Consider the following 16,007-nt stretch of genomic DNA (forward strand, 5'->3'; position numbering starts at 1 on the left):
AGACCCCCATGTCTTGTCTCTATGCACAACGCAGACCCCCATGTCTTGTCTCTATGCACAACGCAGACCTCCATTATTATTATGGGCCAAATGTCATGGCCAATTTTTTGGCCCTGTTTGTCATTCACATCTCAGCTGATCATTACATCACACTTCCATACTCCAATCCTGCCTCATTCCCTCAACAAGGCGGTCCATTTAAAATCATCTCACGGCTTCAGAATAGCTCTGCTTCCATTGCTTCTCAGACGCTGCTGCTGCCAAACGTGCCTCCACCACCCCAGCCTCCACCTTTTGATCAGAGTTATAGCATATATGGGCTCAAATACTTTCAAGCTAAATATCAATGTATTGCTTAAATGTGTAAAACCAAATGTTGCATTGGACGCATCTGGCATGAATTATACTTTTGGATCAATATATCATTTCGAGAACTGTCAGACGTGTGTGTGTGTCTCTGTCTGTCTGTCTGTCTGTCTGCCTGCGTTCCCTATAGATGATGATGATGATGATGGCTTTAATTAAACATTAATTGTTGTTGTTGTTAGTTTACCATCTATTCTGTGCAGCACTTACATTACACAGACACAGACACACACAGTCAGGCTGCATATCCGTTCCAGCAAACGAGCATCCAAACATTTACACAGAATAATAATGGCGATAGGATTGTATAATAATTAACAGCCAGTCCATGGATGCAGCTGTATAAATGAAGCGAGCGAGCCTGCACGGTGGAGAGGCTCCTGAGAGCATCTAAACGAGACGGGAAATGCTGATATATTCATCCTATAACGCAGCCATTAGTCATGCTGCTAATTAGGGTTTGCCCGCCGTTTTAACCTCTCTCGCAAAAAACAGAGTGGAATATTTAGCGGGTCGGCAGAGTCACGCAGAGAGAGAGAGAGAGAGACGACATGAAACACACATCATTACAGAAGGCAGCTCTTCACCCAATTTCAACCTTATCTTCCACAATAGAATTGGTCCTTTTTAATGCTCATTATAAAAGATGGCACCGTTTCTGTCTACTCACTCTGGCCCGTTCCGTTGTTTTTTCCCCCTCGCCTAAATGTGTTTCCACAAATTCCACACGACAAAAACCCTGCTTTATGTGACTGCATGGTCACGTAGGTAGGTGGGCGCCTTTGTGGACACTGAAATTAGTTTGGAGTCTATTCATTCTTCAAGCCACACAATTGTCTGACACTAAAATATATATATATTCTTTGCAGTGATCTACTTTGTTATCAACCTTTCTCTCTCCCATGCAGTCTCTATAGCCACAGTAAACACAGCTGGGTCGAGATCTGCCGTCAGACGGCTCCCACTCAGGATACCATTCGTATGCCATTTGTGTACCATTTCACATCTAATAGCATACAATTTGCATGGCCTATCTTTCTATGTCCACCATCTTTGGTCTTACCAATGATACTAATGAAGGTGTTACCAATGATAGGCTACTAATGAAGGTACGGTTCCATTCTGGTCAAGCAGAGTCAGGGTGTGGACACCATAGAGAAAGGTGATACCTTATTCACCGCTGCTGCAACGGTGTTGTTTTTGGCAGAACATTTAGATTTTAGTTTCAGTCATAGTCTCTTGAATAGTTTTCATTTAGTTTCAGTCACTTTTGACTGAGTCACCTGGAATGTCTTAGTGTTAGTCTAGTTTTAGTCGACTAAATATCATAGGAGTTTAGTCCACTAAATGTACAGTTGATTGTATTTTGGTGTGCCTTGATGCCGACTGTTTTTACACTTGCAGAAAATAGCAGATTGTAGATCAGCTATTTTCTGCATGCAACCAATTGTAACATGACTTACTCTGTATACTGGATCTCTTGTCCACTAGTCCCTTCCTAACATTTGCATGATCATACAAGAGTATTTTTTACTGTCTAAACCAAATCTCTTCTCCCAGAAGTACCACTGATCCAGAGTAATATAGTAAGAGAGTGGCGACACTAGCGTTGACTCCCATTGTAACAATGGAATGCGGAAGTGCTCATTCTATCTCAATGGGATAGTTCCAGCCATAGGAGCAATGTTTGGAACTATCGCCCATAGGCACCCGCCTTGCGGTGAGATCAAAGTGTGTCGCTACTCTCCTACTCTATACTCTGCACTGATCTACAAAGCTCACAGTGAGCTTGTATAGATCTGCTTGCAGAATGCCCCCCCCCCCTTGCCCCCCAGAAATAGGGATGCTGGGCTTGCAGGGGTTAACTCTGTGTGCAAATGTCAGATCATTTTTCTAATTACACACCACCTGTTGTTCTTTCATACCACAGATCCCAAAGGGAGCGCGCGTGCTGCCTCTCTGCATACATGTGTGTGTGAGTGAGTGTGTGTGTGTGTGACAGCGCAGCGGTGCGCTGCTTCTCTGCGTATACATGTGTGTGAGCGTGCAGAGCGCGTGTGTGACGACGACAGCAGCAGCCGCAGCAAGCGCTCGCTAGCGCCCCCACATGGCCTCGATGCAGGACGGGCTGAACTTCACGGCTCCTCCCGTCGGCAAGGTACTGCTGCTGGGCTGCATCGCTGCCGCCTCCGCCTTCGTGGTCACCATCCTGATCGTGGTGCTGTGTGTCGGCTGCCAGAGGTGAGTTAACACGGAGCCCACAAGAAACGTAGTAAGCGTAGAATTAATATTTTTCTGAACTGTAGACCATAGGTTTTATATTCTTTAATCCATCTTTTGATCAGATCGCATCGAGAGCTGCCTCTCGTTAGCATAACAGTCAAAGTGGGACAGTGGTCGCGGCCATTTTGAAGATGCGTGCGCATCCACTTGCACGTTATGTGCTGCTTTCAAAGGCCTGTATCTCCAAATCGGCGCAATTAATGTTGTTTCTGGTGAAAACAAGGTTTTTCAACAGCCGACAGCAGGCGCTGTGATACTCACGGTCAGGTTTTTTCTGCACCGAGTGAGAGAACAACAACCGGTCTTTTCAAAATAAGCAAAAGCATGTATCCAAAGGTCATCGGGTTTTCGGGTCTCTCGAACATCATACCCCTCACTCAGACGACCCAGCCGGGTTGATCAAGTCCCGACTTACGTCCCAGTAGCTACCCTCGATCAGTCCAATTAGGGAAAAACCAGGGCCACACAATACATTGGAACTACTCCAGAACTACTCTACCAGGGCTGAGGTACACTTTTGGCGCATGGAAGGACTATAGACTCTGTGGGTTGACTCCTGTCCGGGCCCCTCCTACGTCTCACCAGGTCCACTCCTGCTCTCACCATGCCCAGGAGTCCCAGCACCGACACTTCATTCAGGAGTGGTGGGCAATCGTTCTGCAGACTCCACCCGAGCGAGAAGGTGGTGCTGCGGCCTCCGCTTGCTGCTTGAATGGCCCTCCTAAAGGCCTCACCGAGGGTTTGTTGGGCTTCCTCCTCACGGAGGACACATGCTGGGGCGCTAACCCATACTGGTAAACCTTGGAAATGCGCGATAAATATATTAATTAATCCTGGCGGCAGTGTTAATAGTGACCATCCAGAACGTGGTGCTGTGTGTGGGCTGCCAGAGATGAGTTAATATCATGAAAAAGAAAACTATTGACTGAAAACAGTATTTCTGAAAATGTTTACTATCGTAACAAAGTCAAGTGTAAAGTCTGGGCCAAAAGCTCGTTCACTTGAATGGGGGTGTGTATTTGCTTCTGCAGCCCGTAGGAGGGGAAATAGCGACATCTGTTGGGCCACTAAGGGGAACCGCAGGCAATAGTCGTTCTTCCGTACGAGCGTCAATTTCGAGAGCTCTCCCTTTGCCGCCTGGGTGAGATATAACACACCCAACCATGTTACAGCGACATGCACGGTCACGGTCACTGTCACGCTTCAATAATGGGCTGTTTAACCAAGAACATAACCCATGAGCATGAGATGAATTAATATGTCAAGATATCGCAGAATGTCTTGGACATGAATGAGGAAGGTATGATTCTCTGCATGCTCAACATCTCTCCTGACACACCATTATTATTCTTTTTTTAAATCTTTATCCCACGATTTTGCAACCCATTTTTTTCACCCAGTGTCAATTATCGAATGTAATCCTGGGCACTACACTTTCTCTGCCAACCTGGGGGAGGACAGCGGACTGACCTCATGCTTCCTTCTATGCATGAGGAGTCCAAGCTGCTTCTTTTCACCTGACAGGGGGCGGAGTTTCCCCAGTTGGACGTATCTTGTGGAAGGAACACATTATTCCGACCAGTTCCTTTCCCCTCCATCAGGCTGCATGTTTTTTGTGAGGGTACCTAGTACATGCAAACTCCACACAGAAAGGCCCTTTCGCCAAGCCCGCCTCGGGTATGGGCACTGATGAGGCGGAGGAGAGAACACGCCCCCAGCACCCACAGCGTCCCCAGCGGGAATCGAACCCAGGACCTTCTAGCTGTGAGGCGACTGTGCCCCCGTGCCCCCTGTTATATCACATTATTAACGCTGCTTGACGCTCACCTCACATACCTTCACTTTCCTCACGTCTCGTCTAATCCCTTATTACGTACCATAGCTATTAGTGTTTTAGTCGAGTCCGAGTCAAGAGTGTGATAGGTATACAGAAAACACTGTGAAAGCAGGCAGGCGCGTCAGCTGCCCTCCGTTACTTAATTAACAACATAGCTGTCTATTAGCGTCAGACAGCACTATTATAATGTTAATGTGAATGGGCTCCTCATAATATATATCTGATAATGTTCATGTGAACGGGCTCTTCATATTAATGTGTATACTATAAATACATTTATTTTTCATTGCATTGTAGTGACTCGAGTTGACTCGGTGGGGAGAGGAGTACGGAGTCCCTTGGTCCACGACCGAGTCAAGTCCAAGTCAAGTTAAGGGTCAAGACAGAGACGAGACCGAGTAGTACAATGTGGTCTCGAGATGAGTGAAGGACTCGAGTATATACTACAACACTACTAGCTCTAGTGACTATGTGTTAATATAATGTGTTATGAATTGCTGCTATGTGTTCACAGGAAGGGGAAGACGCACAATGTCTCTTCTGAAGGTAGCAAGCACCGCCTCATGGACATGGTGAGTATAAACCGCTCTGACCTGGAGGGGGCGACAAGCCTGTGGCGGAAGCGCTGCGCGTTGCTACGAAGCGCGGGGTGTCAGGGTTACCAATAGAGTTATATAAAGGATAGAGTGAGGACCGGGAGCAGCAGCCCCGCCCCTGCTATTCATTTCAATAGAAGTTGCTCAGTGGCGTTTTTGAAGCATCCGGAAGACTGCCCAGACTTTTGGCCCAGTAGGTAGTGGCAGCTTCAACGTTAGCCAGAGGGGTTACCGCACCACTCGAGGCTTGCATGCAGACATCATCATCGCTGCATGGATATTAGTCTCGTCCTTCTCAGTATTTTTTCCCCCAAAAGGGCCGGTTACAACAAAAAGATTCAAATGGACTCTATTGGTTAGGTCTACCACCAATCAGAGCAGCGATGATGATGTCTGAGTCTCTTGGTATGTACATCACCGTCGATGAGCCGCCCCCCATATTTGCATACTGGGCCCTGGTTGGTGTTTTTGTTGAACTGTGTACAATGTGTATTTTTTTGTCATCAGGGAACCCTAAGGCAGTCTAAACTGTATGTATATGTATGTGTGTATATGTATGTATGTGTATGTGTATATGTATGTGTGTACTTTCAGGGAATCCTCAGGCAGTCAAGTAAACTTCGCTCCATCAGTAAATCGGACACGGAGATGAACAAGATGAACTGCAATGGCAAAAGTGAGTGTTTATATTATATTATATTATAGCTATAATGCTATCAGGCAGAAACCTTGAATCTCAACTGTTGTGAAGTTGGTCGAACCGACAAGGCTCCAAAACGTTTGATTGATTGACAACAAGCATGTGTCCAAAAACAAATATGCTCATTTTAGTCAAAAGGATTACATAAGAAAACCCAGAGGCTTATTGCGATCCCACAATGCAGTAAAATAGTATATACAATTTACTGTAGTTCTAACATCGTGACTATGTGGATCTTAAAAATCTCTTTAGGGAGGACTTAAAAGTAGAAGTAGACACAATAAATGTTGTGTGACTGTAGGCAACCCATTCCATGTGACAGCTGCAGAATACAAAAAAGAGGCCTTTCCAATACTGCTTTTAACTTTGCACTGAACAAAAGTTGTGGTGCTAGTCCCTGTTTTTTCCCTTCTATGCACATCACAAACCCTTGAAAAGTATGTACTTAGATGCCTTATTTTTAACAAATTAACTGCTCCTGACGGAAGGTTCCGCCAGTTGGAATCCAACCGGCAACTGCTTCTGGCGTAACGTTCCGTCTGATAAGCTTTATTATTGATATCAAACCGGCCTTTCCTTCTTTAGTGATCCTAGACCGGATTGCGCAACCGTGCTGCTGTTCACCTCCCTTTATACAGGCTGACTAAAAAGCGGAATAACTTGAAATCTACGGAGCTCTCCATGGTTTGGATAAAACGTGCGATGTTCGGAGGTCTTTGCTGATTATCCGGTGATCTAGATGGGAACATTGGCATTTTCTAGAGCAAGGATGGCTTCATTTTAGCTCGCTAGCATTGACGCTAAGATGGCCGCCCAAACAGGATGTGAATCCAACGTATGTCACACTACAAACGGCTCGGCAGTCTGCGGTTGGCTCTGCGTCCACCAGGTGTCAGCAGATGGTTTAATAGTCCTGTGAACCATACGCATTTTCATGAACGACACAAGGCTACCAAAATCAGTCAGAAGGAGATGAATTCTGGGGTGTTAACTAGTTAGTTTGGGAGGTCTGCAAATGTTTGTCCAAAAGTGCCCTCTTACGGGATTTCAGACCCTGCCTCTCTAATACTCTCTGCACGTCCCTGCTTGGCACTTCCCAATCAAACAGGAGAGACAGGTGACAACTCATGTAACTAATTTAATCAATGCATCGAGATGTAGGCTACAGATGATTTTATGGAAACATGATGCAATACAGAACTATAAAGACACGATCCAAGCCGACTTGATGTTAAGTTAACTGGAAGCAGCTGTGTTGTTTGTGTGCTGCAAGCAAACCACATGGACTTACAAGGACATATTATTATATTAATCATATAGGTGAGCAAAATAAAAGGGTGCACATACGTTGGACAGAACATACAGTCCGACATGCAACAGTGTGACAACATGCGTGGTCTAAAAATAAGTCTCAAAAGAAAGAAAGAAAGAAAGAAAGACACCAGATCATACTGTCTCAGTTTGTGCTCAGTAGGCAAGAAAAGCACATTTGGATTAATGTCTTCTAACAAACAGCCAGTCCACAAATCCAGGCTCCAATTTACGGTCAATGAGCTTTATTTTAGTCCAAAAGTACAGCCATAGATCTAACAATGTCACTGAGTGCTGATACTGTACACAGCATTGTCTGTTCCTCTTTCAAAATGATCCGGCACAAATCATCCCTCCAGGCTATTATGCATAGTGTGTGGGAGAACAAAGGAAGATGATGACGATGACGTTTGTTATTGACAAAACGCAAATTATACATGAACATGTCATCATCATCACCTTTATTTAAACTCGGGAATACAATTGAGGACAAGCCCTCATTTTCAATGTAGCCGAGGTTACTTTTTAATTACAAATTACAGGAACTTAAAGCAAACAATCAAATAAACAAATACAATGACAGGAACACTCACTGTTAAAATGTCTTGAAGCATTCCTTTGAACTAACTGAATGATTTCAGGGAGCTCAGTTTCAAAGATTTTCTGAGTTCATTCCAAGATGTTGGGCCGCTGACAAACAAAGCTGCGTTGCCCAGCTCTGTCTGAGAATGAGGAACCTTGAGTTTAAGAAATCACTAGAGCGGATCTGATAGGCGCTATATCGTTCAGTTCCAGCATGGAGCATCCCAGCAATAGCTAGAACCTGAGTAGCTAAACCTCATAAAGTGCACAGTGGTGGGTACCATAATTATCACCCGTATAGTCCACCTTAAGTCCACCACAGTGTCTAGGCTCTTCAAACGTGATGGAGCAGCAGACCTATATCACCATAGTCCAGGACTGAGAGACAAGTGGCCTCAATTATAGCTTTTTTAGTATAGAGTTTGGAAACTTATTTCTATAAAAAGTTTTTGTCTAGATCAACTATATGGTATGTTAAAGAAAGTTTGTCATCCAGCCTGATGCCAAGATGTATGTGTACACGTGTGTAAAAAGGATAAGGCTGAGGAGGTATACAGGAGGTATGGTCTCACGAGCCAACGTCTTACGTCCAGTATACAGACACCTCTGTAATCCATCTCTGAGTGACCATAAACACCACCTGTCGCAAGAAATTGCAAAACGCCTGCTCCTCCAAGACAAATGTCCTACAGCGTGACAAATGTCCCACCACGGCACCGTTGGATGGAGAGATCCACGTATTAATTAAATCCTCTGGTTCCGACACCGGGCCGTATACAAAGTCCTTCAGTGGCTTGAGCAACCAATGGAGCGAGCTGCGGTTCGGCTAGCCAGATTCGTTGAGCTATAGGGGCAGTTTACTGAGAGTTCAGTTTGGTGTTCAGTCTCAGAACGTGTCAAAACATACTTTAGTCCTCTCCCAATTTTCTTCATTTCGGAATAACTCAAAAAGTTACTGTCTGGTTGGACTGTCTGTGGAGTAGGCTATAGCTGCCTTTTACAGGTTAAATCAAATAAATACTGTTTTAGGTCTGTGTGGATATTAATAGCAGCCTATTATCTGTATGGATGGATGTAATTACAGTCAATACAGTATAGGGACAACAAACTCTACAGTATGGCAATAGCAGCCTCTAGAATCTAGATAAAGGAAGTTATATGGCAATATGAGCCTCTACAGCACAGGGGATGTATGGATGGTATAAAAACATGTAGCAGCCCTTGCATGCCTTGCAGAGGCATCTGAAAAGCACTGTCCTGGCTGGACAGTGCACACCCTCTCTAACTCTGAGCTTTCTTCATTCTGACAGGCAGCATCCTCACACCTCTCTCTAACTCTGAGCTGTGTCCCATTCGCTGCCGAGATCATCTTTTGACGATAAGAAAGAAAATGCATGTCTTGGGTGAATTCGATAGCATTCGCAGGACCTACATATACTGTAGCAATTTTACACTTATCTCGGAAATGGGGAAACGGCCATTTCCGAGATAAACGGCTTTCAAAATAAGACGGTTAACACTGAAGTGAACGGCGGCAACCGTGGCAATCTACGAGTATCGATTCAGGCACCAGATGGCGGTGTCTTCAGCGAATTAGTTTATCTCAAGACATGCAGGGCAGCATCGTCACACCCTCTCTCTAACTCTGAGCATTGTTATTCTCAAGGCAGGCAGCATCCTCACACCTATCTAACTCTGACAGTACGTTATAACAGAAGGAGACCAACGGCGAGCATCGCTTGAATTTCATTGGCTATCGCCCAATCGCCCACTATCGCCGGGCGACGTCGAACAAAAGATGAATTATTTTTATTTTTTCGGCCGACGTTCCTCCGCCCACTTTTCGTGTGTTCGCCTCTATCGCCAGTAGTCGCCGGGTCCCGTTGACAAATAATGCACTTCCGGAAAATTTGTCTGGCTGTCGCCCGCTGTTAAAACATACTGTCAGCTTTGTTCTCAAGGCAGGCATCCTCACCTCTCTCTAACTCTAAGCTTTGTTCTCAAGGCAGGCAGCATCCTCACCTCTCTCTAATTCCGAGCTTCGTTAATCTCAAGGCAGCAATAGCATCCTCACGCCTATATCTAACTCTGAGCTTCGTTCTCAAGGCAGGCAGCTCCCTCACATCCCGTCCGGGGCCGGGGAGGACGGGGAGCACACTTACTCGGAGGTTGGCCGCCGTTCCTCCTCCGCCGCGGGCATACGCACTACTGACGATGCCCTCTATGCCATGGTAGGCAGGGCCGGCCAGACGGACACCCCGGCCCCTCCCGCTGTGCCGGCTAACACGCCGGCGCCCCCCGACCCGGACGGGGAGGGCGCAGAGGGAGGAGGAGAGCCCGAGGTGTCGCCCAGCAGCGCCAGCGCCCCGCCGCCGCCGCCCCAGGAGACGACGAGCAAGGCCGAGTACGCCTGCGTGCGCAAGCTGAGGAAGGCCGACAAGGCGCCGCAGAAGAGGGACAGCGGCACCGACATGGGAGAGCCGCCACCCGCACCGCCGACCCGCCACGCCCCGCCCTCGCACCCGGCCCCGCCTCCGCCGCACCACCCGCACAGTGCCAAGCTGCCCCGCCGGAACATGGAGGCCTACAACCTTCCCACCTTCCCCAAGGTTGGTACCTTACATGATACCCTAAAACCCTACAACCTGCCCTCCTTCCCCAAGGTTGGTACCCTATATGATACCCTAAAACCCTTCACCCTGCCCACCTTCCCCAAGGTTGGTACCCCTTATACCCTTCAACCTGCCCACCTTCCCCAAGGTTGATACCCCACCCTAAAACCCTTCAACCTGCCTGGTCTGAGGGGCAGTGAGAGAGAGCAATGATTAGAGGAGAGGAAATCAATAAGACTCTCCACTGTGTCCTGAAGTGTATGTCTGGCCAAGAAGACACACTACCTGTCTGTCTGTCTGATGAGCATTCATCATGGACCAGTCGATGGCATTATAGAAGACAGACAGACAGACAGACAAGTCAATGGCATTATAGAAGACAGACAGACAGACAGACAGACAGACAGACAGACAGACAGACAGACAGACAGACAGACAGACAGACACAGACAGACAGACCAGTCGATGGCATTATAGAAGACAGATATAGACAGACCAGTCGATGGCATTAGCAGACAGATAGACAGGCCTCCAGGGCGGCTGTTGATTTGTTTACAACATCCTGAGCCAGTCTGCTCTGAAAGGCTTATCTCACATAATTCAAAGCATTCTATTTCGTCTCCGCTTTTAACCTTTTTGTGCTATTTTTTTTCGTAAATGAACGCCCTACTCGATCACACTACGGCATCATCATCATCATCACACCACCACCAAAGTATCAAAAGCAGCAGATCCACAAGCTGGAAAACCTGATGGCAGTGCCTTCATCTCTACATGTGGGGGCTGCGGAGCTCCAGCCCCCAGGAAGAATCTGTAACACCTCTTTTGTCCCGACTCCTAACTAGGGGTGTAACGATACAGTTTAACGTATCACGATACATGGTTGACGATACGATACATGGACGATATGGCGATCCGATACGATTCAATGATTTGAAATCGATACAGTAACTATTTAAAATACATCGACATTATTTTAAACTAAGTAATTAAACCCCTCTTTTTCATTATTCTTCTAAAAAAAATGAATACCACATACAAAAATGTAGTATTGATACAATCGATTTTTTGCATAGCAAAACGACCCCCCCCCCCCCTCTCGCTTTACGGTAAATATGAGCGATACGATAATTAATTAATACAAAGCTCAAAAACATAAAAAATACGTTTCTGGCACCATGGGATTTGCGCGTGTGTGTGTGTGTGTGTGTTATGTGTGTTATGTGTGTTCTTGCATCTATGGTGTGTGTGTAGACTGGATGAGGCAATACCCTGAAACATGCTGGGCCATGTGTGTGTAACACGTGCTCTCACAGCATCACTGAGTTCCTTCCCTCCATCCTTCCCTCGCTCCTGCCAGTCTGAACACATAGCATTAGCTCTGTCTCTACCAGTCTGAACCATAGACTGTAAAAAATATGGACAAAGCGTTCCGCGGGTCTAACATGAACGTAAAATGAAGCCTGTCAGTCCTTGAATTGTACATCGCCATCTTTCTAGATCCGTTTGGGCCCAGCTGGCTGGCTGGCCCAGACAACGAGGCGGGACTTCCCCCCTTCTTCTCCGTTGGTTTTTATTTTGACTCGAGTGGGTGGGGAATCCCGATCATAGACTGTAACGGTAGCCACGCCCCTCAGAACATACGCGATTTTATGGTAATTATTTTTATAAATGGGACCATCATTTTACAAAAAGAATATTATGACATTAGAAATGAGACTTTAAACTAGTGACTGGAAGCAGAAAGTATTCATGACCATGTTTATTAAGGTAATACAGTCTAGGTGAAGTTGGGCCCAAATACATGGACTTCAATGGGGCTATGGGTTTTTTTTGGGCCCAATGACAGTAGCTTCACAAAATATCTGTCTGACTGCCCCCCTGGTCTGAACACATAGCATTAGCTCTGTCTCTACCAGTCTGAACACATAGCATTAGCTCTGTCTCTGCTAGTGTGAACACAACATTAGTGTGGGAATCGGAGGATTATTGCTTTGGCTGTAGCGCACGTCTGCTGGTCAGTCTTCGTTCGTATACTTTCATCTATATATGGTCATGAAGTCATGATGGGTCAAGGCCGAGGTCACGGCTACAATCAGGTACGATCAGGTACAATCAGGAATAATCATAGCCTGATTGTCAGACTCTGAGCCTCCAGTGTGCTCAGTCGAGTGGGCAGGGTCTGTGGGCTGGAAACCAGGCTAGAATAATAAGGTACAATCGGTCGTAATGAGTTTTGAGCAATCTATGAGCATGCCACTGCTAATGTGTCCTGGGAAAGGGAATTCTGGAACTTTCTGCTGGAACTATGTGGATAAGTGGATAAAGATGGGTGGGTGGGTGGGTGGATGGTTTGATAGATGGATGGATGGTGTTAGCGTCCTCTCATCTGTGATGTGTTGATGCATGTGTCATGTGTAGTTGTGTCCACCAGGAGGCAGTGTTCATTCATGCCATGTGTCATTGTGTCCACCAGGAGGCGGTGTTCATGGGAAACGGGGAGCAGTACATCTGGAAGCCTCCGGAAGACGAGGACCTCGTCTTGCTTCAAAACAAAGGCCTCGTTCCCCTGATGGGGCCTCACACCATGGAGAGCATACAGCCTAGTGCTGCCGCGGTGAGTCACACCATTGATAGCATACAGCCTAGTGCTGCCATGGTGAGTCACACTATAGACTCTATAGTGTGACTCATTTTGTTCTCTATAACGTGACCTCTATAGTATAGAGGTCACGTTATAGAGAACAAAATGGTAAAAAGAGTACAGAGAGCATTCAGCCTAGTGCTGCCACAGTGAGTACAGAGAGCATTCAGCCTAGTGCAGCCACAGTGAGTACAGAGAGCATTCAGCCTAGTGCTGTCACTGTGAGTACAGAGAGCATTCAGCCTAGTGTAGCCACAGTGAGTACAGAGAGCATTCAGCCTAGTGCTGCCACAGTGAGTACAGAGAGCATTCAGCCTAGTGCAGCCACAGTGAGTACAGAGAGCATTCAGCCTAGTGCAGCCACAGTGAGTACAGAGAGCATTCAGCCTAGTGCAGCCACAGTGAGTACAGAGAGCATTCAGCCTAGTGCTGCCACAGTGAGTACAGAGAGCATTCAGCCTAGTGCTGCCACAGTGAGTACAGAGAGCATTCAGCCTAGTGCTGCCACAGTGAGTACAGAGAGCATTCAGCCTAGTGCAGCCACAGTGAGTACAGAGAGCATTCAGCCTAGTGCTGCACAGTGAGTACAGAGAGCATTCAGCCTAGTGCTGCCACACTGAGTACAGAGAGCATTCAGCCTAGTGCTGCCACTGTGAGTACAGAGAGCATTCAGCCTAGTGCTGCCACTGGACTGTTTATATTATGCTACTGTATATTATTATTACATTTTCACTCTACTCTCGTCAGGAACATTTGATGATTTGACTTATTTCTATCCTCGTTTTTCCCCATGCTGTCGTTCGTATTTCAAGTACTTCTTTCCCACCTGTAATAATAATTACCGTAATAAGTAATGATCCAGTAAAAAAATGAGCTCTAATGGCTGTGCTGTGTGCTGCGTGTCTGTCCGCGCCCACAGGTGGCAGAGATGTACTCCAAGGTCTGCAAAGCGGGGAAGAAGAAGCAGCGCGCCTCCGCCGGAGGAGGGGGGCCGCCACCGCCGCTGCTGCCGCTGGGGCCGGGCTCCCCGCCGGGGGCCAACCTGCAGGGCTTCCGGACACTGGGCCGGCCTGACCACCGGGACCACCGCGGCGACCGCGACGCGGGGGGCTTCAGTGTGGTGGTCAAGCCACAGACCTGGGCCAACCCGCAGGACGGCGGTGGCGGCGGTCGCCCCCTGGACGAGCACTGCTACGAGTCCATTGGGACCAGCGTGGGCGTGGGCGATGAGTTCGGAGGCTTCGGCCTCGGCCTCTGCGACCCGGCCTACGAGAACGTGGACGCCGGGCCCTGGAAGCGGGAGCGGCCTCCCAACTCCTGTGCCACGCTGCGGCCGCGCCGCAAGAAGTCCCAGCAGCCCTTGCAGCAGCAGCAGCCCCCTCCGCCGCCCCCCTGCACCGCTGCCGCCACTGGGCAGCAGCAGCAGCTACAGCTGATGCCCAAGGCGCTGCAGCTGCTGCCCGGGGACAACCTGTACGAGAGCATCGGAGACCTGAAGGCGGGCCAGCACAGCTCCACCTCCAGCACCACCACCATCTTTACGTTCAACGACGGCATGGAGATGTACGTGACGGGACTCTGAGCGAAAAAGGACGAACGCTTACGCCGCACTGTGACCCCGCCCACTCTCTCTCTCCCTCTCTCCTCCCCAACCGCCCAGCGCTAAGGAGCTAAGCTAACACCTATGTTTTACTTAAAAGAGCACTTTGCCCCGTTTTCAACATTAGCTTCATATGATTGGTCCTTAATGCTTGTTAGAGGTTCAGAAACCTGTCTACTCGCTCTGTGTCTCAGAGGAGGGCTGTGGACAGTCCAGAAACCTGTCTATTCGCTCTGTGTCTCAGAGGAGGACAGTTCAGAAACCTGTCTACTCGCTCTGTGTCTCAGAGGAGGAGGGGTGTGGACAGTACAGAAACCTGTCTACTCACTCTGTCTCAGAGGAGGGCTGTGGACAGTACAGAAACCTGTCTACTCGCTCTGTTTCTCAGAGGAGGGATGTGGACAGAATGCTACTAGTGACATCCAGGGTAGGGCAGGTTTGGCCAATTAATTATTTATTAAAGGCTAATCTATTTCAGCATGGCTAACCTTCCAGGAAATGAAAGGCTGTAGTTGTCTCTATTAGCTTGGGGGATCGCCATAGACGATGTCACTGGTAGGCGGGTTTCGGAACTGTCCACAGCCCACCAATGAGACACGAGATGGGTAGACAGAAATGGCGGCATCTTATGACGAGCATTAACCTGGACCAATCATACGAAGATCAGGTTGAAAATCGGCGAAGCGCTATACGTATAAAATCAGGCGTAACGCCGCAAGGGACGCTGACTGAGCCCCGCCCCCTCCCCCCCCATGCTCACTCACACATACTGTTTACATTCAAAATCACGACATGGCGCCTCTCCTCTCCCGAGGCCACGAGAGGCCTGTTGGGGAGGGGGAGGCGCCGCTAACGTTGATGGTCATCGAAAGGGGCTATAACAACCGCCGGGTCCGACATAAAAAGGAAGTTCCAATCTCTATATATACCTTCTAAGGAAATCCAAAGGTAGTGAATGACAAAATGAGCACAAAGAAACCGTCGCAGAGCGATTCTTCTGCGGGCGACATATAGTAGCACTTGTATTTTATTGATAGACAAAAAATGCGTCAAAGCACAAGTCAAGTTGAAAAGCCTAAATTCTTCCTCAAATTTTTGTGCGGGTAAAAACAGTTCTACTGTTGACGGGGGGTCCGAGCAGGACCCCTTGGAGGGGAACCGGCCAGTGGTGGAATAAGTACTCAAGAGATTTTACTTAAGTAAAAGTAGCACTATAGGCCTACCACAATGACAGAGATACTCTGAAACAAGTAAAACTCAACCTCCTTACTTAGTAACTTAATTAAGTGAGGATATTTTAGTACTTGTGTAATGTACCAAAATATTGGCATCAAATGCACCGAAGTAAAAGTTATCCTAGTTACGAACAGCCAATTTAGCAATTTGCCATACATTTTTCTTTAAAAAAATGTGTCAAACTTTTTAGAAAATTGCCTATAATCTCACAACGTGGCACATTCATGAGTCGGCGCATGT

General features: G+C 47.4%; 1 protein-coding gene across 1 annotated transcript; it reads left to right on the forward strand.

Annotated features, from left to right (window-relative positions):
* Positions 1-2,473: 2,473 nt before the first annotated feature.
* Positions 2,474-14,513, forward strand: LOC308315036 (uncharacterized protein; the record flags this gene model as incomplete). Its single annotated transcript, XM_080762859.1, has 6 exons — positions 2,474-2,607; positions 5,001-5,058; positions 5,677-5,758; positions 9,731-10,284; positions 12,764-12,946; positions 13,851-14,513. 6 exons carry the CDS (start codon positions 2,474-2,476, stop codon positions 14,511-14,513), a joined length of 1,674 nt encoding a protein of 557 aa, XP_080618985.1.
* Between the last annotated feature and the right edge of the window lie 1,494 nt (positions 14,514-16,007).

The sequence above is a fragment of the Protomyctophum bolini genome (genome assembly GCF_963924005.1).
Source record: "Protomyctophum bolini genome assembly, chromosome: 5".
NCBI lineage: Eukaryota > Metazoa > Chordata > Actinopteri > Myctophiformes > Myctophidae > Protomyctophum > Protomyctophum bolini.